The 24,884-nt window shown below is 33.8% G+C and overlaps 1 protein-coding gene across 17 annotated transcripts in view; it reads right to left on the bottom strand.

Moving 5' to 3' along the window:
* Positions 1-4,624: 4,624 nt before the first annotated feature.
* LOC103593947 (lysine-specific demethylase 6A-like) overlaps positions 4,625-24,884 on the bottom strand; it is a 141,675-nt gene continuing 121,415 nt past the window's right edge. For 15 of the 17 annotated variants that reach the window (XM_008577089.1, XM_008577084.1, XM_008577072.1 and 12 more), the window contains 9 exons: positions 20,365-20,494; positions 18,825-18,930; positions 18,100-18,305; positions 12,272-12,336; positions 12,124-12,198; positions 11,485-11,633; positions 7,921-8,035; positions 5,557-5,744; positions 4,625-4,770 (listed from right to left, as the gene is read on the bottom strand). In XM_008577089.1, the coding sequence (XP_008575311.1) occupies positions 4,625-4,770; positions 5,557-5,744; positions 7,921-8,035; positions 11,485-11,633; positions 12,124-12,198; positions 12,272-12,336; positions 18,100-18,305; positions 18,825-18,930; positions 20,365-20,494 (1,180 nt within the window). The remainder of the gene's footprint in view (positions 4,771-5,556; positions 5,745-7,920; positions 8,036-11,484; positions 11,634-12,123; positions 12,199-12,271; positions 12,337-18,099; positions 18,306-18,824; positions 18,931-20,364; positions 20,495-24,884) is intronic. The other 2 variants (XM_008577078.1, XM_008577081.1) reach the window with 1 other exon arrangement.

The following is a 24,884-nucleotide window of genomic DNA, read 5'->3' as shown; positions in this document are numbered from 1 at the left end:
TACAACAAGCAAACGGAAAAGACATTCTTGGGGGGGAGGGGAGAGAGGGAGGAGGGAGGGAGGTGTCGGTGATGGGCCATAATAATCATATACAGTGTATATTGACAAAATAAAAATTAAAAAAAAAAAAAAAAAAATTACACAGTTGAAAAAAAAAAAAATAAAAAAAAATAAAAGGCAAATATTATATGCATAGAAAAAAAAAAATAAATAAAAAAAAATAAAAAAATAAAATCGTTTCCAATTTTAAAATCCAAACAATAGATTAATAAAACGAATCAATGGATAAAATAGTGCCTGAACTCACAGGCACATTACACTGGCTTCACAGTTTTTTGTTTGGATATATTTGTTAGAACAAAAATTTTGAATTTAGATTTTAAATTGTTTTTAAAAAATAAGCCAGCACCATTTTTTAAAGATACATGTCCAAGAAGTTTGAGAACACTGTGAATCTTACTTTTCCATTCAAAAAATACCTGAATATATATATATATATTATATGATACAGTCTGAATAAACTTAACAACAATGACAAAAGGACATTGGTTTAACTGCTTGGTCCAAAATTCTCCAAATTTCTTTGACCAGAATTATCCTTCATTCTGGTGCTGGTGGAGATAACAGAGTAAAGAAAAACATGTAAAACAATTTGGAGAAATATTGCTATGTGGCACTGTTTGAAAATGTATCAAAAATACAGTTACAAAACAGCTGGAACAGAGATTATACTAATAAATGAAAAGTTATTAGAACATGTTTATTCAAATAGTTAATCCATTAAATTTGTAAGGAGTACTTAAACAAGCTATGAGATAGATAATTTAATTAGAACAGTCAGAAAATTTCAGTATTTTAATTAAGTTGCTATTTTAAATGCTAAGTTCTCTATGAGGTAATTATATTTTGACACCATTCTCACTCACTGTTGCTGCAGACAGACTTCCAATATTTAAACTAAAGATGTTAGGCAATGGTGATATTGCAGCATAGGAGATCCCAGCCTCTGTTCCCCACAAAAAAACACAATTAAACAGCTAGCAATGAATGACAAAAGCTTTGGGAGAGCTCAGGAGTCCACATAAGAAACCATAACAACACAGTGGAGGGAAAAAGGCAAGTAAGTACACAGAAAAGGCAGGAAGAACAGTTTCATTTTGCCTGTACCATGCCATCTCTCAGGTCACCACAGCTCAGTTGAGCAAGATTTTGACTAGTGAGATCCCCTCATAGGGGAAAAGGAGAGCAGGGTAAGCAATCAACTTGCCCAGTGGCATTACCTGAAAGATCTGCTTCTGTTCCACCCTACTCAGATCACTGAGAGACAAGCACAATTACTATGTTTGGAGGCAGCTCCACAGGAGGAACAAAGAAAAAAAGCAGGGGCTATCCACAGCAGCCATATGCAGAAGCAAACTCAATCCTCCACAGCAGCCCATTGTGCAGAAAACCACAGCAGCCTCTGCCACTGATGATTTCAACAGCCATCATATCTGCTATGGAAAACCTGAAGAGGGAGCCACCACCCCTCACATGCACCTGTAATGGCACAACTGCCACCACAAACATATTCACATGCCAGACCTAAAATGAAAAGAGATCACCTTGGTCATAACTTCCCCTTATGGGGAGGAAAAATAAGATGACCGCAGTAGCTTTTGACACCACCACAGGTAGCAATGACCTCCAAATCTTCACCAACACTGGTCTCAGTTGAGGGAGCTGGATAGAGATGTTGCCATTGCACCGTCCCCAGAGGTAAACCATCACACAATATCAGGCAGACATTCATGAAACCTCCTGCAGGTGAAGCTCTTTCCCAACCAAAACCAGCCCATAAATTGTGAAATAGGTGATTACTCCCTCCAGTGTGCAGACATCAACACAAGGCTATAAAAAACACAAAGAAGCAAGGAAATATGACAGCACTAAAGGAGAACAATAATTTTCCAGTAACTGTCCCCAAAGAAATGAAGATCTACAAATGATCTGATAAAGAATTGAAAATAATCATTGACTCAATAAACTCAAGACAAATCATTTGAAATTATCCAGTCAAAGGACAAACAGAAAAAAGAATGAAAAAGAGTGAGAAAGCCCACAGGACTTACAGGACACCATCAACTGAAAAGTGTACACATTACAGAAGTTTGATAAGAGAAAGAGAAAGGGGCAGAAAATTTCCCCAAATTGGAAAGCTTAAACACACATCCCATTATGCCCAAAACAGATGAACACCAAGATCTTGACACCATGACACACTATAATCAAACTTTAAAATCAAGGACTAAAATCAGGAACAAATAGAAAATTTTTAAAGCAGTAAGAGAAACGTGACACATCATATGTTAAGAGATTCCACATTAGACAATTAATGGGTATCTCAGCAGAAACCTTTCAAGCTACCAGGAAATGGAATGACATATTCAAAAAAAAGCACAACAACAACAACAAAAAACTGCACTCCAAGAATACTACACCTAGCAAAATTATAATTTAAAAATAAAGGACAGATAAAGTTTTTTCAGAAAAACAAAAACCAAGAGAGTTTGTTACCACTAGATTTGTCATACAAAATATACTTAAGGGAGTTCTTCAAATTTAAACAGAAACATGATAAACAGCAAAGCAAAAACATATGAAAGCAAATTATCTCACTGGGGAATATAAATGCATGTACATATAAAAATTAATGCAACATTGTAATGGCAGGGCACAATTTTACTTTTAACCCTAATATGAATTAAAAGATAAAATTTAATAGGATACAAAATGTAAAAAGACACAAACTCTGCCTACAGGAACACCAAAGTGTGTTTGGGAGAAGAGTAAAAGTATTTTGTGTGTGACTGAAATTAAGTCATTGTCAACTTAAAAGAGCAGGGTATCACTACAAAGTATTTTATGTAAAACTCTAGTTAACACAAAGAAAAAACCTACAAAAGTTACACAAAAGATACATAGAAAAAGAATAAAAGCAAATCACTATAAAAAAAAAACTCCCCCCCAAAACCCCGCCAAATAACGGAAGACAGCAGCAGAAGAAAACTGATAAAACAATTGCATGATAGAGAACAATTTTTAAAATAGCAATAGTAACCAAATTACCTTAAATGTGAATGGATTAAACTCATCAAAGAAAAGGCATAGAGTGAGTGAACAAATTAAAAATTAAGACTAAGTAATCTGTCTACACAAAGAATAAAAGTGAAAAGAAGGAAAAAGATACTCCATGCAAACGATAACTAAAAGAGAGTAGGGGTAGTTATATTTAGATCAGAGAAACTAACTTTTAAAACTAAAACTATCTGTAGAGAAATAGAAGGTCAATGTATAACAAAAGGGTCCATTCAACTAGAAGGTATAAAAATTATAAATATATACACACCCAACATCAGAGCACCTAAATATACAAAGCAAATATTGACAGATCTTAAGGGAGAAATTGACAGTAATTCAATACCCTACTTATAATAACCTACAGAATATCCCAGACAATCAAAAAAGAGCTGATTTAAATAACACTATAGATCAAATGGAACTAACACAGACTTAGAATTATTCACCCAACACATTCTTCTCAGGTACACATAAAACATTCTGAGGTCACAAAACAAGTCTTAAATAACTTCAAAGATCAAAATAATTCCAAGGATCTTTTCCTACCACAATGCCATATGATCCAGAAATCCCACTAATCGGTATATGTTCAAAGAAAATGAGTACAGTATCTTAAAGAGAAATCTGCACTCACGTGTTCATTTCATCATTATTTGCAATCGATATAGAGAACCACAATGAAATAAGTTTTTAAAGAAGTTTAAATAAGAAGAAAATTCTGTCATCTGTGACACCTTGGATGAAGCTGGAGGACATTATGCTAAGTGAAATAAGCCAGACACAGAAAGATACATACTATATTAATTCAGTTGAATGCAGAATCTCAAAAACGTCAAACTCACAGAAGCACAGAATAGAATGGTGGTTAACAGAAGGTGGGGTAAAGAAGATATAGACAGATGTTGGTCAAGGAATGCAAAGTTTCAGTTGTACAGGATAAATAAGTTCTGGGAATGTAATGTACCATAAAATGACAACAGTTAATACAATAGTGTCTTGTATGCTTGAAATTTTCTAAGAGGATAGTGTTCTCACCACTCACTCATACACACAAATGGCTACGTGATATAACAGATGTTAATTACCTTAACTCTGATGTATATTTCATAATGTACGTGTATCAAGGTGTAACACAGGTTTTGATTGTCAACTATACCTCAATATAATTGGAAAAATAAAATAAAATAAACAAAAAACAATAAAACAACTTTAAGTTGTCCTACGATATCAGTTTAATCAGATTATAGGGGAAAATACAGATTTTTGCATTTACTGGTATAGATCCTGTATGCCTTTATTTCTGTCTGTACCATAATAATCGTAAGTGACTATTTGGGAAAAAAGGACTTTTCCTTAAGATGTGAATTCTCTTATTGCATTTCACCACGACTTCTGGACTATTTATTTAATCATCTGAAGTCAACATAACTCTGTGGAGAAAAAAACATTGAATAGTTAACACTCCGCCACCAATAAGAGGGACTACGTGAGTTTTTGAAAGCACTTACTTAATCATTTCAAAAAGCTTTGGATCTGAGACTTTAATATTTCGTGCCATATTCCAGGAAAGATGAACCATGGGTACTAATGACTTCACACTTTGCAATCTGTTCCATTCGTACCGTTCCACTGCCAATTTATATTGACAGGCTAAGAGAAAAAAAAGCAACAGTCAAAAAGTAACTAAAATAGCAAAAGATACGAAGGTAATAATTATCACCTCTCAGACGATAACTTCAACACCAACTCTGAAAAACTCAAACACTGTAAGATTATTACATCTAATGATAATTATGGTTAAGAAGATCTTTCATGCAAACATCACTCACAATATGGATGGCTTTGTGCTAGGTTCTTTTTATGCTTTATCTCATTCCATTCTTTCAAAGTCTTCTTGATTTTCTAATCCCTATTTTGTAGATGAAGAAACTGAGTCCCTAAGAATTTTTTTTAAAACCATCCCAAAGTCAGAAAGTTAACGTGGAGTTAAGCCTTCATTCAGATCTTCCTGGACACAAAGGCCAAATTCCTTACCTTACATATATTAAATACTTTGATATACAAGGGCTGCTCATAAGATATGCCAGATGAAATTTTAAAATTCTAAAGAATAACAACTGTGTTTCACTCCTCCATAAAGGACTTCATTTTTAAAAACCAAACACAAGTATAGTAAGTATACTAAGTGTACTATACAGCACCTAAACATCAAGTATACTATTTATGGCTACAAAGAAATAAACTTATTATTTGCTGAAATCTCTGTTCATGGATTGCCATTTTTTAGCTTGAATTTAAACTCTGTATAACAATTAAGATTGTTCCTAGGACACATACTCTTTCTCTTTTTAATAAGTTGTTTTCTAACATAAAAATAATATATATTAGAAACAGTCCTTTAAAATGTAAAATTTGTTAATGTATTAATTAAAATACCTGTAAGTGGACCAACATTCCAGGCAATGTTATTGCACCAGCCAATAGCCTGAACCCAATGCACAGTGCCTGCATTTATCCATACCAAATCTCCTGGTCGCTGAATAAACCTATAGACAGGAACATTTGCTTCATAAAGATCCTCAAGGTTGGGCCACCAAGAACTCATAAGGAAATTCAAATTATTTCTGTAAAAAAAGAGAATAAGTAATATAAAGGATCAAGTTCTTTTATGTCTCATCAATGATGGGAAGATAATGTCAAAAGTTTAAAAAACGCTCTCAGTATTTATCTCATAAAAAATGTGCATTGAAAAGCATTACAACAAGAACTGTATCTTTTAAAAGTGAAGACTTCAACGTGGAGGGTCAATCCTGAGAAAAAATAATTGCAGGTGAATATTGGTTGACTTATACAAAGATCAGTTACTGTTACCTTAAACTTACTTTTCAAAAGTCTATACAGTAAAGTTTCAAGTCACATACATGAACCTCTATCATTGCTGGCACCAATACAATCAGACCAAATTACTAAGCTTTAATTTTAAAGTGACTTGGAGTTGTCTATATGGAGTCTTATTCTCTTTCATTTTTTCTCTTAAAAATGTAAAGCTTTTCTTAATATGTCTAGTAGATGATGACAAGTGAGGGATAAAAAATGGTATGTTTTCTGTAAACTTCCAAAGAATTGATAATAAAAAACAAACAAATGGAAAAGAAGAAAGGGAAAAGTTAAAAGCACAGCACAAACGTTAGCCCTATTTTACCTATATACTTTCATTATAAAACAAGCAAACTTTCTATTTAATAAAAAAGAAGAGGAAGAGAGCAAAACTAAGACAGATAGATCAAGTAGTTTTTCAAAAGTTCTAAGCAAAGGTTGGTTTATACATAGAGTCAAAAAAAAAAAAACTACAGAAATTATAAATATCAGAAGTAATGATCCTTTTGCAAAATAAGGTTACAATGAAATTGCAAAGAGGGCAATATTTCTGCAGCCTAATATAAATGAAATCATTTAACTTAGTATTTTTATTTACTCCCAAGCTCAAATTTTTTGGATATCACTTGTGTTTTCCAACTATCTTTAACTTAAGGATACCTCTCTGTTTGGAAAGGAAAGAAACCTAAGCACTGAAAATAACCAGTTCCTACTGAAAAATAATGAACAAAAATCACTGTACTTAAGGGTAACAACACACATGTTCAGAGCTTTAAGAAATAAATCTTTCTGGACACAGTGGAAATTTTTATATGACAATTCTCTTTCCCTTGCTTAAACTACCAGTTTCCTGGTACAGGAAGTCCAGACAGAAGTTTTAATTAACTTTAAACTTTAAAAGACTTCAACTTTGTTACTGAGGAAAATGTACACATTACATAGCAGAAATTGTAAAAAGTTACTATTTCTTGCCAGTAGATAAAATTTTGGATAAACTACCTTCTTTTTACTATAATGCACTTTGTACCAAATAAAATATACTTTAATTAAAGACTTTCCAAACTTTAAAGTAGAAATTACTTTGTGAACTATATTAATTGATTTTAAAATAAATCTCACTTGGGCCAGCCCGGTGGCGCACTGCTACAGTGCGCCGCTTGGGAGCGCGGTGGCGCTCCCGCCGAGGGTTCGGATCCCACATACGGACCGGTTCCCGCTCACTGGCTGAGCGAGGTGCGGGAGCAGCACCGAGGGTTGCGATCCCGTTGCCTGTCCCGGTCCGGTACGGACGCGACACTGAGGGTTGCGATCCGTTGCCGGACACGGAAAAAGACAAACAAGGAAAAAATAAATAAATAAAATAAAATAAATCTCACTTGAAATGTTATGAGAATTTTGTTCCAATACTTGTGCCATATTGTAAGTATACAATACATGTATAATTTACACATTTTTATTTTTCTACTAATATCATTACCAGCACTAAAAAAATCATGCAATTTACTTGTTATGGGACATTGATATTTTTAGGCTAAATTAAAATTTACATGACATTGCATTATTAGTAAGCTATAATGGTGTTTAATTTTAGAGTTCTTCCCATTTCTAAAAACAATAATAAGACTAATTTTTTTTAAACCACATTTATCAAATAAACATCAATTTTTTACACTAACATAAAAAACAATTTACTTTCTATGCTCACAATTCATTCCTATGACTGAACAGACTGGTTACATGACATCTTTTAAGTATTCCAGACAACATAAAAGATATGAAAGATTTTAAACCAAATCATTTAAAATAAAATTTCTGTTAAACAATAAGCAAAAACTGGCAGCTACATTGAGAAACCCAGCTTTGCATTTGTCCTTTATAATTTTCTTATCATTATGTTTTAAAAAGTTTAGTTCAGAAACCTACTTTTCACAGAAGTCATTCAGAACACCCCAATAATCTTCAGGTACAACAAACCATTCACAATCACCTGGACCAATATTTATGTTAACAGAACAGAAGTTGTTATTTTCTTGGTGACCTGAAAATAAAACAAAATGCAATTCACAACCACACTGTAAATTAAATGGGGAAATATACCTTTAAAACACTGAATGGTTTTGAGGGCTGAGTAAAAAATAAATGCTTAGAACAATGACTAGCACATGACATGTAATAAATGCTAACTGTTATCATTTTTACTACTTTTTCCTCCATAAGCCACTCCCCAATTCTCACAAATAATATCAGAAAATTAACGAAATAAAGAGGTATTGTTTTCAAAATGTAACAGATCACTTAGCACTCTACAGCTCCTATAACATTCCAATCTGATGTCAATATATAATGTAAATGCTCATAGCTCTTCAATCATGGGAAGATGGATAGTACTGTCCATGGAACAGAGCTTTTTAAAATGAATATTAGAGATGTTGGGACACCAAGGTCAATACCATGTACCTACCCTTGTTGGAAGAGTGATAAGCATTTACAGTACATACTGCATATATAACCTTAGCTTAAAGTCTATGAGCAATCTGAATTTTTTAGACCATGCTTAAAGATCATGTCAGATTGCGAACTCTGTTATGTAACAACAGGAATAAAACCCACATAAATGGGAATTCAAAACACTGTTTCTTTAAATTATATAGAGTGAACTAAAACATACTATATATTTCTTCCAAGGAATCCTTAAGCATGGGACACGACACTATTTAAGTACTAATGCTATGCAAAGAAGTAAAAAAATCCAAACACTTCAGACACAATGACAAAAACATAATCTTTGAAGTTTATTTTTTCCTCTGCAACATTTTAAATGAAAAAAGACATTTTGTGATTCATTTCATTTTCATTTATTGTGAAATGTAATGTGCTTAATAATACCTACAGTTATCATCACTGTATTTATTCACTGGCAGACTTGCAAAAAATACATTATCATGGGCAACTCTCAAAGACATACTGAACATCAATTCCACAAATTTTTGTCAGAAATAGAAGCTAAATATCTTCTCTTGCCCTACCAAAAAGTTCGTCAGTGCTAGCAATGGTGAAAGTTGTTTTGTTATTTTTTAGAGCTCAAGGTTGAGGAGAAAATTTTTTTTCTGAATGGGAAGAAATTTTGGATAAACTACCTTCTTTTTACTATAATGCACTTTGTACCAAATAAAATATACTTTAATTAAAGACTTTCCAAACTTTAAAGTAGAAATTACTTTGTGAACTATATTAATTGATTTTAAAATAAATCTCACTTGGGTCAGCTATACTGTCAACCACTATTATTCAACACTGATTGGCCATGGAAATTTTGGTGCAGGCTTCAAATGTTTCTTAACAAAGTCAACCTAAAAATTACAAGGTAAAAAACAGGACATAAATTTTTTTTGTATCACAAGTAGAGTCAGGCTGTTTTATACACTTTACTCTCTACACTGTTTACAGTTCTTTTAAAAAGCTAGATCTTTATTGCTACAAATATTTCCAACTTACTTTTTGAGCTCAAACTACAGTTCCAGCAGCATTTTCCCAACCTCAGTATAAGTGCAGAGAAAATTTCCATATTTCAAAATCCGTATGTGTAACTGACCTTCAACTGGAAATGTTTAATCTTCAATGCAACAAAACCCAAACGTAGAGCATCAAGTAAAAAATCTGAACATGCCTGTAATTGCCTTCCAAGCAATTAATACACTTAAGAAAATACGCTCCTAGATTGATATCAATATTTGGCAGTATCAATCCATTCATGTGATTGATACTGGACTGGTCGGTTAGCTCACTTGGGACACAGCATGGTGCTGCTAACACCAAGGTCACAGGTTCAAATCTCCATACCAGCCAGCCACCAAACAAAACCAAAAAAGAAAAAACATTTTCGAACATCTCACTACAAAACAACTTTAACACTTGTGCATTTGTACTCAATTCTGATGATATGAGAACACTTATTTTGATGCCCAGTGAAGTGAAATGTTATTTTTCCAAAAATAATTCTATTCTCTTTAGTAGACAGAAAAATCTGCACTTTGGGCCGACCCCGTGGTGCACTCAGGAGAGTGCAGCGCTGGGAACGTGGCAACGCTCCCACCGCTGGTTCAGATCTTACATAGGAATGGCGGGAGCGCTCACTGGCTGAGCACTGTGCGGGCGACCCCACACCAAGGGTTGCGATCGCCTTACCGGTCACAAAAAAGACAAAAACATAAAAACAAAAAGAAAAATCTGCACTTAATTTATTAAAATTCATTTTTATGTTTTTATGTAAGTACCTACAAAATATCGTCAACTGAACTTTTTGACTTACAAAAACAAAATATTAACTATCTAGCCCTTTAAAAAATTTTTGCTAACTCTTACATTAGAAACTTCTTAAATTACATTTTTTAAAAATGAAAACTGAACAGATTAGAAAACATCAGTGCATGATATATTTTCAGTATTGCTGATAAAATTTTTATTACATAGTGTCAGTAAACTAGTTCATGATATAATATAGGCTCTTTATGTAACTGTAGTAAATACTTTGAAAAGCACTGTCAGCTTGCAGCCAATAGGATGTTGGGCCATGTTGCGGCGCAATCAAATCATAAGGCGCCTGCCTAAGTATGGTTCCTGTTCCCTAAAATAGATCAAGCGGTGGCCATCTTGCTGGCGTAAGGCCTCCGCCGCTCGTGAAACGGCGCTTTAATGCACGTAGCTAGAAGTCCTTCTTTTCCGGGGCCCAGTGACTAAGCAGTTTTTGCCCGCCCTGTCATCACCCCTCTTCATAACTTGTGGCTTCCCCTGATTGGATAACCATCTCCTCCCGCCTCTCCTCTCTGTTTCCACTTTCTTCCTCTATATAAACTCCAACACCTTTCTAATAAACGGAGTTCCGGCTTTGACCACTCTCCTGGCTCGGCGGTGTTCTTTCTCGGCCCCCGGGGAGGAAGATCCTGGGGGGGAAGGGCCGTGCCAGCGACACTCATCATCCCGCTCAGCCCCACAAGGGACCCCCGGCTGGACCGGGGTCTCTTCCCGCTCGGTTTTGTCGGCCTCTGGCTCAGAGAGGCCCGACAATAGGATAAAAACTTTATAAGTTCCTTCACTCATTTAGTGACTTAGTGCCTCTTTCCAGTTTAAATTTTTGTGATGGTTTTGTTATTTACATATAAGAAGGATTCTTTTTAAAATGGAGTAAACCTGGGCCTGCCCGGTGGTGCACTGGATAGCTGAGGGTTGCGATCCGTTGCCGGACACGGAAAAAGACAAAAAAATAATAATAAAAATAAAATAAAATAAAATAAAACAAAATGGAGTAAACCGTTAATACTCTGATCTCAGCTGTGAGAATAATTACATTCTTATCTATGAGAAAAAAATTTTTAATCTTTTTAGCTTTATTAATTATAAATGAGAAGAGAATGGTTCTGTGTGCATGCTTCACATCTGATTAACTCTTTTTTTTCAATTATATATGATACAGTAGTTCATAAAAATCACCTGGTGTTCGACTCCCCGGAACTTTCATATAGAGCTGAACAGTATTCATGCCCGGTATGGTATGCCCAACATGGCTTAGAAGATTTCCTGCTGATACGACACGCACAAAAGCAGGAAGTTTAGTCAGCTCATGCAACTGCAACTTCCACCTGCAATAAAATAACATATCAAGAGTGAAACCCTGCTGCAAATATTTATGACAATTAACCATGTCTTCAAAAATCTTGTGATCTAATCAGATAAACAATTAAGCCTATAAATATTTTACCTTTACAGTCAGAAGTAGTACTAGAGGGTTTAACTTTATCCAAAGATTAAAAAAAGTCCTAAAACAAAGAGATCACTGAAAAAAAAACCAAAAAAATTTATAATAACGTACTAAATAAAACACTTTAATTTCTATTTTAAACTTGTAAAATTAGTACCGTATTTTTCTTAAGTAAGACAAAAATATTCTAATTGTAAAAACAATTCAAAATGCTAGATTTTTTAGCTAGTCCTTGTATGTCAAAATTTTAAAAAATTACTAAGGATAGAAAAGAATAGGAAATGAGAAAACTTTCTATTGAACAATTTTCCAACCCTGCAATCCTCCTTGCTTTAAGTTCATATTAATAGTATTGGTGCTGGGGGACTTACTTTTTGTTATCAGAGAGGTCAATGCTGGTCCCAAATTTTATGGTTTTAAAAGGTCCTTTCCTTCTCCTTCCAGAACTTAAAAAAAGAGAGCATATTAAACCCATGTCTTTCAGACAGAAATACTGAGAGGATGCTATCAGTTACTTACTTATCTGAAGACACGGATTCATTATCTGAATAGTCTTTACGTTGCATTCTTTTATCATTTTCTTCCTATGGATTAAACAAAAATGTTCACACTTAGTATCCTGTAACAGGCTACCATTTTCATAATACAAATGAAAAAAATACTGATCCATGTGAGTGGTATTGTCTATGTTTTTAACTTAAATTTCTATAGGCACATTTCACAGAAAATACCTTCAATGACTTCACTAGGTAGACTCCCAAAAAGTCAAAGCCCAAAGGCATGATACTCAAACTTCTCCAACAGCCACAAAATAAATATTATAAAACTAAGGTTTAAACTAATTTATAAGAAAAGCACCCGTTCTAATTTTCCTTTAATCCAACAGATTTTCTAAATGACAAATTTCACTTAAAATGTCAAGGGAATTTGAGGGAGAACTACAAAGTAAGAATAATATGCAAAAACTGACAAATAATTGGGGAAATAACTATAGGAAAAGATCTACTTAGAAGACCTAATTCCCTATTTGAAAAATTAAAAAAACACTGTTTTGTTCTGCCCTGTAGACACTATTCCATAAGAAATATGTGGATTCTTATACTTGTCCCAAATATAAAATAATGAAGAAAAAATTAAAGCAAGATTAAGGAAAGTCCTAACTATCAAAATTATAAATGCCAAGTAGCAAAGCAGTGGCACGCATTCTGAACTGACAGAAGGACTATGTTTACATATATCTACAAATATACACACATACAGATAGATATAAGGGTAAACAAAGTTAAGATCCTCTATTTCTAATTATCGTTTTGTTTAATCACCCTGATATTCCCTGTGTGAATCACACTAAAAATTGAGGGCACACAGAAGTTCTTCATAGGCTAAATTTTTGACATTATGAATTCTTCATAAATAATAAAACGTTTCCACAGTAAATATAAAAAAACTGAATGCTGAACATAAAAATGTGTGTTATTCTCTTGACAAGGATGCCAAGATTGTGTAATAGGGAAACAGTTCTGGGACAACTGGAAATCCTCATGTAAAAAGAATAAAGTTGGACTCCGACCTAGTATCATATAGAAAAATTAACTCAAAATGAATCAATAACATAAATGTAAGAGCTACAACTATAACACTCTTACAAGAAAACATAGGGGTAAATCTGCATAACCATAAATTAGGCAGGATTCTTAGCAATGACTCAAGAAAAAGCAACACAAGAAAAGTGAATAAATAAGACTCCATCAAAATTAAAACTTTTGTGCTTCAAAGAACCATCACATGTGAAAAGAAAACTCACAAAACAGAAGAAATATCTGCATATTAACTACTTGAGGAGTAAACTGTAACAATATTATACATAAAGAACATTTATACAACTGAATAATAAAAAGACAAATAGTCCTATCAAACAATAGGCAAAAGAATTGAACACACATCTTGCCAAAGAAGATATATACTATATACACAGATAATGTCAATGAAAAGACATTCACAAACAGCCATTTGAGAAATGCAAATCAATATCACAATGAGATAACAGTTCACAACCACTAAGATGACTAGAATCAAAAGGACATATAACAAAAGGTGTTGGAAAGAGTATAACCCTTAGAAATCATGGGCAGAAATGTAAATGGTAGAACCATTTTGAAAAGTAATGTTGCATTTCCTTAAAAGGAAACACACTGAGTTATCATATAACCTAGGAATTCTACTCTTAGGCATCTGCCCAAGATAAATAAAAATACATGTCCACACAAATACACTCCTGTTTATGAGTATTCATAACAGAATTATTGAGAACACCCCAAAAATAGAAGTAACCTAAATGTCTGTAAACTGATAGTTAAAAAGAAAGAAAAAAAGTGGTATATCCATACAATGGAGTACTATTGGGCAATAAAGAAATGAAGTATTGATACATGCTACAAACATGGATAAATCTTGAAAATATATATGCTTAAAAAAAGCCACTAAAGACAACATTACACCATTCCTTTTATAGGGATACTGAACGAGCAAATCTATACATACAGAAAGTAAATAGGTGGTTGTTTGGACTGTGGAAGTTGGGAGAAATATAGACGACTGCAAATGGGAAGGGGCTTTCATTTGGGGATAATGAGATATTCTTTAAAACTGATTATGATGGTGGTTGCATAACCAAAAAGACACTAAAAAACCACTGAACTTACACATTAAATTGGAGAATTGTATACTGTGTAAATGATCTCAGTAACATGGTATAAAAAGAAACAGGGACAGGTGACATCAGCCAAAATGGTGGATAAGGAGGTCCAAGCCCTCACTTCTCCATGTCAAAAATTTTTAAATTACCTAAAATACTCTTACAGAATGTACGGAAAATAGTCACAGTTCTACAGCAGCTAAGAAACCGTGGACAAGAAAAAGCCATGCTCAAATCAATAGGAAATCTTGTGTTTTCACTTATCCTTGCCCCATTCCCTCCCAGGCATGGTACAAAGTTATTCTGGACAACGTGGCAATTTAGTTCTGATTGTTGCCTCAAACCAGAGGAGGCCGAATAGACATTATTTGCAACATTCTAACTCATTTCAGAACTGACTGAAAGACTGTGTTTTGCCTAATACTGATACTTCTCAAACACTTCCAAAAAAAAGAGGAGGGAACACTTCCTAACTAATTCTAGGAAGCCAGCTCTACTATGACACACACTGGGCTGATGACACTATAAGGAAATAAAAGTATAGACCATTATCTTTTATAAATATTAACAAAGAAATTCTCAGAAAGTATTAGTAAGCTAAATTCAGCAACACAATACAGAAAAATTACATGCCATGACCCAAGTGGACATTCTTCCTGGAATTCAAGTATAATACACAAAAATCAGTCAGTATAATACACATTAATAGAATGAAGGAAAAAATCCAGATGATCATCGCAGTTGATGCAGAAAAAGAATTTCACAAAACTGAACATCCTTAAGTGATAATACACTCACAAAGTAGGCATAGGAGGATACTTCTGCAACATAATAAAAGGCATATATGAAAACGATGGCTAACATCATACTCAAGAAAGAACGAAAGCTTTTCCTCAAAAATCAGGAACAAGACAAGGATATATGGTTTGGAAAACTAAATATTGTTAAAATGTCACTACTACCCAAGCAATCTACAGATTTGATGTAATATTTACCCAAATTCCAACAACATTCAAAAAAATCCATCTTAAAACTCATATAGAATCTTATAAGAAACTAACAGGAAAACAATCTTAAAGAAAGAATAAAGTTGGAGGTCTCACATTCCCTGATTTAAAAGTTTACTACAAGACTAGAGTAATCAAAATAGTATGCTACTGGCATGGCAGACATAGACCAATAAAATAGAATATGGAGTTCAGAAAGAAATGCTTGCATTTATGGCCAAATGATTTTTGATGAAGGTGACACAATCATTCAACAGGAGAAAGGTCAATCTTTTCAATAAATAATGTTGAGGTAACTGGTTACCCACATGCAAAAGAATGAAGTTGGTCCCATATATTAAACCACAAAACAAAAATTAACTCAAAATAGAACAGCAACACAAACGTAAGAGTTGAAACTATAAAACTGTAAGAAGAAAATGGGAAAAGTTATTTTTCTTCTCCTGATGTAGTACTTGGCATTTCTTAAATACCAAAAGCACAGACAACAAAAGAAAAAGTAAGTAAATTCAACTTCACCAAAAATGTTAAAATTGTGTATCAAAGGGCAACACTAAGAGTAAAATGACAACCCACAAAATGGGGAAAAATACCTGCAAATCACATATCTAATATAGATTGAGTATCCAGAATATACAAAGAACTTCCAAACTCAACAACAAAATAACAAATAAACCAACTGAAACATCTACAAAGGATTTGTATAGATGTTTCCCCAAAAAAGATATACTAATGGCCAATATGCACATGAAAAGATGCTCAACCCCTTATCACTAGAGAATTGTAAATCAAAGCCATAAGATAATACTTCATACCTATTAGGTTAGCTACTACTAAAAAACAGCAAAAACTGTTGGTGAGGAGGTGGAGAAATTAGAACCCTTCAGCTTTGCTAGGAAGATGTAAAATGGTGCAGCCACAGTGAAAAACAGTTTGGTGGTCCTGAAAAAGTTAAGCATTATAATTATCATATTATCCACAATACCACTTCTGGTGTAGACACAAAAGTATTAAAAGTATGGAAAAGAACATATACATTACACCAATCTCCAGAGCATCTCAACATAGCCAAATGTGCAAATAACTCAAATGTCTACCAGTAACATGAAAGGATAAACAAATGTGGTAAATACAGACAACAGATAGTGTTGGGGAAAACTGATGCTACAAATATGGATGAACCTGGCAGGCATAAGCCAAACAAACAAGGACAAATAATATATAATCCCACTTTTATGAGTAAACCAGAACTGTCACATTTATTGAGAAAGAAAGTAAAACAGGGATTAACCAGGTGCTGGGGGAAGACAGTATTGATGAGTTACTGTTCAATGGGATCAGTTTTTCAGAGTGGGATGAATGATGGAAAAGTGCCAGAAATGGATAACTGGTGTTGTTTGCACAACAATGTCAATGTACATATGCCACTGAAGTGTATTCAAGAATTGTTAAATGATAAACTTTTCATTTACTTTAAATAAAAATTCTATAAATATACTGTTTTCACATCAGTATTAGATTCAACTTATATCAATTTAATTAGAAATGAGAACTGAGGTCAGAATTTTAAATACTTTCTGGAGATCAATGAAGAATTACAAATTTAAAACTTTCAATCTCAAATTATGTTTCAGCTATAGAACTTTGATGGAGTTTTAAAAAATAAGAATTTATGAAAAATAAGAATAGCTTTACAAGAAAGTAAGACTTCTACATTCTTTTCATCTGAGATATTATACTGCAGGTCGAATTCGTAATTTATATTAAAGGTGCTCTGTAAAGAATAAACTTAATTCAAACCAAATATTTAAGGAATACATTTAGTGGTCACATAGTTATATATATTTAATTTATTTTTTGGAAAAATTCAAAAGTTCTTCTTATTATTTTTTTTTCCTTTTTTTTTTTGTCTTTTTTCGTGACCGGCAACGGATCGCAACCCTCAGTGTCACACCCGTACCGGACCGGGACCGGCAACGGGATCGCAACCCTCGGCGTTGCGCCCGCACCTCGCTCAGCCAGTGAGCGGCTGGTCCGCATGTGGGATCCGAACCCTCGGCAGGAGCGCCGCCACGCTCCCAAGCGGCACACTGCAGCAGTGCGCCACCGGGCCGGCCCAAAAGTTCTTATTTTAACAAGTGCTAGGGAATTACACTTCTGATTCATTACTATTAGGTCTTTTAGTAACCATCATCTGGTTTAAGATTTTATTTGTTTTTCAGCTTTACATATATTGAGACATTTATGTAAGTTTCTGCTTCTCCCGCAGTATTCTTTAGAGACTATAGTTAATACAGGAAGACCACAAAAGCTTCTATAGAAGTATCTTTCAAATAAAGTGAAATGGTTAAATGAATACATAAACTACCCACATAATTTCCTTCATATTAGGTATTATTCTGCAACTATAAATAGATTTAGTTTATCATTCTAAAAATAAATTCCAAAAACAAGGTATACATGAAATAGTACTTTTCTTTCTCTATTAAAAATGCTTTATTAACTGTAATTTGCTTAAAAGTTTAATAACTTGTAAATCACAAAACACCTATAAAACATATGACAGTATAAGCTAAACAGATGGTTTATAAGAGTAATGTTCACTATTAAAACTGCAAGAAAAAACAAAAAAAAGAAAAACTTACTCTCAATGATTCCTGAAAGGAGGAGGCCTGGTACTGCGCATATTTAGCAATTGTAGTATGAGATCTATTACTTTCACAACGCCAAATTTTCTTTGTTCCAGTGGGATCCCAGTTTTCATCTGCTGGTTGCAATAACTGTGTCCTCACTTCTACCATATGTTCATTGTTAGCTTCTACCAAAGTTTTGGTAGAGAAAAGTCCAAGATCTTCACAAAAAAATTTGTTGTTAATAAATAAAATTGTATTCAATACAATTAAAATTTGAAAGTACTTAAGAACAATTTTTTTTTTTTACTGAGTTTCGCCAGTTGTCTTTATGGTGGCTCACAGCCATGTGATAATCAGATTTGTATAGCAGTCCTTTGAAGCCCTGAATCTAATTATCGTGACAATAATGTAGTAAGGGCGCTCTGGCATTTATTAAGTAGAACCTAATTTTACCTTCTCAAAACTTTCCATACTCAAAACTTCTATTATGAAATCTAAATCACTCATGTTCATGTTGCATAATGACACCAAATTTAAGACTAAAGGAAAGGTCTACCATAAAAGTTGCCAAAAACCAATCATGCGTTAAAGGTATGTATGTGTGCACTCATGCAAGTGCACGGGGGAGAAATAGAGAGACAGAACATTAAAATAAAACTCATAACATGAAAAATTCGTTTCTGCCAGTGTTCTAAAAGTTTTAGTAAAAGAAATGCTCGACTTTTTTTTAAGCTTACCTAACTTAAGAGCTCCAGCAAGGCCACGTATTACTGTAACAGGGTTTCTGGGATTTGTACAAAATCGATGCAATGGAGGAAAGAAAGCATCACGCTTATTTTCCAACTGTAAAATTAAAATATTTCGTTATATCAAAACAAAAATGACTAAATATTATACTACAAATTCATATTATTGTTTCATCAGTCTGGCAGTTTCAAATATATAGTGCTTCCAAACCATTAATATTGTATTGCTACATATTACATTATTTTATCATTATTAGTCTTTTCAGGATATTATGGAGTTAACAGCTATATAGATTTCTCTTTTAAATTTTAAAACTGATTCCTTTGAAGACAATGTTACCTATCTCTTACATCACAGTAAGATACGTAAAATCACATTTAAATATTTTAGCTATTCAAAAGTATTTTCCAAATGTACTTTTCAAGTGTGCATCCATTACTTCTTGAATGTAAGAGGTGGGAGAAGTGAAATTTAAAACTGAAAATAAAATATTTTAAAAACCATTAACAAAATTCAAGAAGGATCAGAAAGAGCACTCCCACACCAATCTCAATTTGTTTATAGTCCCTCAAAGTTTCATTTCAAAGATTTATTTTCATCTCTATCCCAAGACCCTCCTGTCAAAAGGTATAAGTAAATCTTAATTGGGTAAAGCATTAATTTAACATGTGGCAAAGAAAAGAGCATTTTAAATACTTCACATTTTAGGCTAGAATTTTCTCATTTATGCCCTGGTGGGTAGATGGAAGGGATGAATGGCACAAAAACTTCTGGAGAAAAAATTTACTTTGATTTAATTCATGTCAACTATATACATCAAATGCGTACATTGCTGAAAAGTAAAAACAGCACTGAACTTCAAATTAAAATTTTAAAATACCTACTACTATTTTTTAAACTTTTTAATAGCATACATTCTTCACTTTTACATTCTGAACCATTTTTTTTCAAAATGAAAAATAATCCTTTTACTATGGAAGCATAAAACGGAATTAATTTTAAGGTTTATACATAGCAAATGGCAGAATGTAGATTTAGAACCATATTTACTAAAAGCTGACAAGAGAAAAAGTAAGTTTTGCAGTCATATAATCTCAGTCAAGTTTTGAGAAGACATCCAAAAATTTTTTTTCAGAAAATCTTTTTGAAGACACCAGTGGTCAACAAGCTTTTCTGCCAAATGCCAGGTAATAAATATTTTTTGCTTTAGGGACTACTTAGCCTCTTTTGCACTTACTTAACTCTGCCTATGTTGTATAATAAAAGAAACTATGTAAATAAATAAGCATGCTGTGTTCCAATAAAACTTTATTTACAAGAGGTGGTAGGCAATAGTTAAACTAAAAGCACTCATTTGTCATCCTCTGGAATACAAACATGTTTTCTGAAATATCCAACCTGTAAGAGTAAATTGAATATTCCCTCAAGGGCCTCTGCATTGATTTAAAAATACATCTATTTTCTATAGACAGACAAGTTGAAGTTAGTTCAGACACTTGATTTATTTCTAGTTAGTCAACTGAAACTCACATAAATACTAGGTGTGGGTGGATTCAACTTGTCCTTTGGCAAGGGTGGGTATGGTGAAGTTGGTGGTCTTGGAGGCGGACATTTATCCAACAAAATGTGACTACTAGACAATCCATTTTTCCCTAGATTTCTTTTGTGTTTAAAAAAAAAAAATCAGTTAAACATTTATTTTGAAAATAGAACCAAAAAAAGGTATTACAAAAATACAATCATTAAAGGACATTCAGATCCATTCAATAAAAAACTGTGAACAGCTATTAATTAAAGCTGATATTTACTTTGCTTTCTAATATCATTTAAGAGAAACTAAACAAAATGTACAATATACACATGACCTAAATCATTGACAAAACTCCTCTTATTGCTCAAAATTTTCCAATTCACTTTCTCACCACCCAAATAAATAAGAATTCCAATGTTCTCCCAAATATGTCCCACCCTTAATTTTTTTCCACTGTATATTCAAATATTTGACTAAAAAAAGTTAGGATATCAATAATAACATCATAGTAAGTCCTTTCCCACCACATCACATCTTCATCACTATTTCCAGAATTCTTTGTAACAATTTTCAAATGCCAAAAGTCCATTAGTTTTACCTTCTCAAAACTTATTTCTGTGCAATTATCTAACCAATATTCAGCAAGTTTCCAATTTATGAAACTTCAAACCTTTTTTTGAAGTAATGTGAACAACTATTAAGCAATCTCAGTCCTTAAAATGTGGTAAAATTACTCAAACTCAAATTCCTTTTGTATAAAAATATTTTTAATATTTCTAAATCCTTAACATTTTTTTTCCTTTTTGTCTTTTTTCATGACCAGTAACGGGATCGCAACCCTCGGTGTTGCGCCTGTACCGCGACCGGCAACGGGATCGCAACCTCAGTGTTGCACCCGCACCACGCTCAACCAGTGAGTGGACCGGTCTCTATATGGGATCCGAACCCTGCGCTCCCAAGTGCCGCACTCTACTGAGTGCGCCACCGGGACGGCCCTAAATCCTTAACATTTTTTTTCCTTTTTGTCTTTTTTCATGACCAGTAACGGGATCGCAACCCTCGGTGTTGCGCCTGTACCGCGACCGGCAACGGGATCGCAACCTCAGTGTTGCACCCGCACCACGCTCAACCAGTGAGTGGACCGGTCTCTATATGGGATCCGAACCCTGCGCTCCCAAGTGCCGCACTCTACTGAGTGCGCCACCGGGCCGGCCCTAAATCCTTAACATTTTAATAAATTCAGAAAAAAATTTGAAAACTAATGTAAAACCTTTCAAATCATTTGTGTTTTTACCTAATCATTAAAATTCAAAACTAATAAATATATTAAAATATCAAAACAAAGGATTCCTAAAAACATTAAAATTTCAGAAAAGACTCTAAATTCTATTTTGGAGAGTAAAAAAAAATCAGCAATACATTTGCTTCAGGAAAAAATTTATGTTTTTTGCCTCAAACTACAGAATAACGTGCATACAAGTTGAAGAAAAAATGTTTCTTGTTTTGCCTTTCTTTTATTTTCCTAAATAGAAAAAAAATTTTAGTCCTTTTGGTTGGACTACTGAAATGCAACATATAGACACTTTTGAGATGTAATATTAAGCAGTCCCGGGGTGAACAACCTTTTTTTAACTACAATAACTACAATTAGGTTTAAATGATATTCCTATTTTTTAAACTTAAAAAATCTGCAAACATCTATTAAGCTAAAATTTTACATCTAACTATCTATTAAATTCTAAATGAATTATCTAGGCTTCAGTATTTCTCTACAAAGTATGATGACTCGTAAGTTTAGAGTTAGATATGATATATTTTAAGTTCTAAACTTAAATACAGAATTTAACCTAACTCATAAACTCCACAGAAGTTTTGTTTTTAATAAGTAGAAAATACCTGGCTAAAGAAAAAGTTCGAGTATCTTCTTTAGGCTAGTACAATAAAAGACTGAATCATCATCTCTGCATAATAAGGAATTGCTTTCAATGCAGAATATGTGTATATACACACACACACACACCTATCACTATGTTTTAAACAAAAATATGATTCAGTTTGGTTATATAAAACTTTCTATTGGGAAAGGGATAAAATAGTTAATAATATTTTAAGATAACATATGGGACAAGTATTTAATTGTATTAGAAAATGTTTTTTAATGCTAATGTATTATTGCACTAAAAGTTAATCTTATTTAACATCCTTGAAATGAAAAGATTATTTAATTATAATTTTTACACACAAAAATAATCCTTACATTACTCCAGGACTGCTATCCCATGTTGCTATTCATCTGCCAAGTCCATTAGTTAACACACATTTAATGGCTGACTCATGTTGCCTGGTAATGAAATAATCTAAGTACCTGAGAGTCAAAAAACTTTTAGAAATAGCAATAGAGAAGAAAAATGTAAAATATCCCAGTATTAGTAAGAGATTTATGTATCATCAGGAAAGAATTCTTACTGTACATGCATACCTCATTTTATCACACTTCACCTTTTCTGCACTTTGCATATACTACATTATTTACAGATTGAAGGTTTGTGGCAACCCTGCATCGCTCAAGTCTATCGGCACTATTTTTCCAGCATGCACTCACAACATATCTGTCACATTTTGGTAATTCTTGCAACATTTCAAATCTTTTCCTTATTTTATAGCTATTATGGTGATCAGTGAATGTTTATGTTACTTTTGTAATGGTTTTGGGGTGCCACGAGCTGCACCCAAACACAATGGCAAAGTTAATCAATAAATGTGTGTGTTCTCTCCTACCCCCATCCCTCTCCCTCTACTCATGCCTTCTTATTCTCTGTGACACAACAGTATTAAAATTCAGGCAATTAATAACCCTGCAATGGCCTCTAAGTGTTCAGGAAAAGTCACACATCTCTCACTTTAAATCAAAAGCTAGACATGAATAAGCTTAATAAGGAAGGCATGTAGATAGCCATGCACCAAACATTTAGCCAAGCTGGACTACAAAGGAAAGTCTTGAAGGCAATTAAAAGTGCTACTCCAATGTACACACAAACAACAGGAAAGCAAAACAGCCTTATTTCTGACATGCAAAAAGGATTAGGGATTTGGATACAAGATTGAACCAGCCAGAAAATTTCCTTAAGCCAAAGCCTAACCCAGAGCAACACCTTCACTCTCTGTAACTTGATGAAGGTGGAGAGAGATGAGGAAGCTGCAGAAGCAAAGTCTGAAGCTAGCAGAGATTGGTTTATGAACTTTAAAGAAAGTAGCCATCTCCATACATAAAGGTGGAAAGTGAAGCAGCAACTGCTGATGTAGAAGATGAAGCAAGTGTTGCCAAAGATCTGGCTAAGACAATTGATGAAGGTGGCTACACTAAACAACAGATTTTTTTTTTTTTTAAATGACTGGTAAGGGGATCTTAACCCTTGACTTGGTGTTGTCAGCACCACGCTCTCCCAAGTGAGTTAACCGGCCATCCCTATATAGGGATCCAAACCTGTGGCCTTGGTGTTATCAGCATCACTCTCCCAAATGAGCCATGGGCCGGCCCAACAACAGATTTTCAATGTAGACACAACAGCCTTCTATTGGAAGAAGAGGCCATCTAGGTAGAGACTAGACTTTCATAGCTGGAAAGGAGAAGTTAATGCCTGGCTTCAAAGCTTCAAAGGACAGGGTGACTTTCTGTTAGGGACTTAAACACCTGGTGACTTTAAACTGAAGCCAAAGTCCATTTACTATTCCAAAAATCTTATGGCCCGTAAGAATTATGCCAGCTCTACTCTGTCTGTGCTCCACAAATGGAACAACAAAGCCTGGATGACAGCACATCTGTTTATGGCACAGTTTACTGCATATTTTAAGCCCACTGTTGAGACTATTCTAAAGAGAAAAAAATTCCCTTCAAACTATTATTGCTCACTGACAATGCATCTTGTCACGTAAGAGCCCTGATGGAGATTCGAAGGAAATTAAGGTTGCTTTCATACCTATTAACACAACATCCATTCTGCAGCCCAGGGATCAAGAAGTAATTTTGACTTTGAGTCATTATTTAAGAAATACGTTTTGCAAGTCTACTGCTACCACAGATGGATCTGGGCAAAGCAAATTAAAAACTGTCTGGAAATGATTCAACATTCTAGACACCATTAAGAACATTTGCGATTCATGTTTAAAATATCAATATTAACAGGCGTTTGCAAGAAGTTAACTCCATCCCTCTTGCTTGACTTTGAAGGGTTCAAGACTTCAGTGGTGGAAGTAACAGCAGATGTGATAGAAACAGCTAGAGAACTAGAATCAGAAGTGGAGCATAAGGACATGACTGAATTGCTGCAATGTCACGAAAAAAACTTTCACGGATGAAGATCTGCTTCTTATGTATGAGCAAAGTAAGTGGTTTCTTGAGAGGAATCTACTCTTTGTGGAGACGCTGTCAACATTTTCTGACAATAAAGTATTTCAAATATTATACAAACTTGGGCCGGCCCGGTGGCGCACTGCTACAGTGCGCCACTTGGGAGCGCGG

This window comes from Galeopterus variegatus, unplaced genomic scaffold, assembly GCF_000696425.1.
Source record: "Galeopterus variegatus unplaced genomic scaffold, G_variegatus-3.0.2 Scaffold1448, whole genome shotgun sequence".
Lineage (NCBI taxonomy): Eukaryota > Metazoa > Chordata > Mammalia > Dermoptera > Cynocephalidae > Galeopterus > Galeopterus variegatus.
Note: the sequence above shows the minus strand (reverse complement) of the source record. Positions and strands in the feature narration are given on the sequence as shown.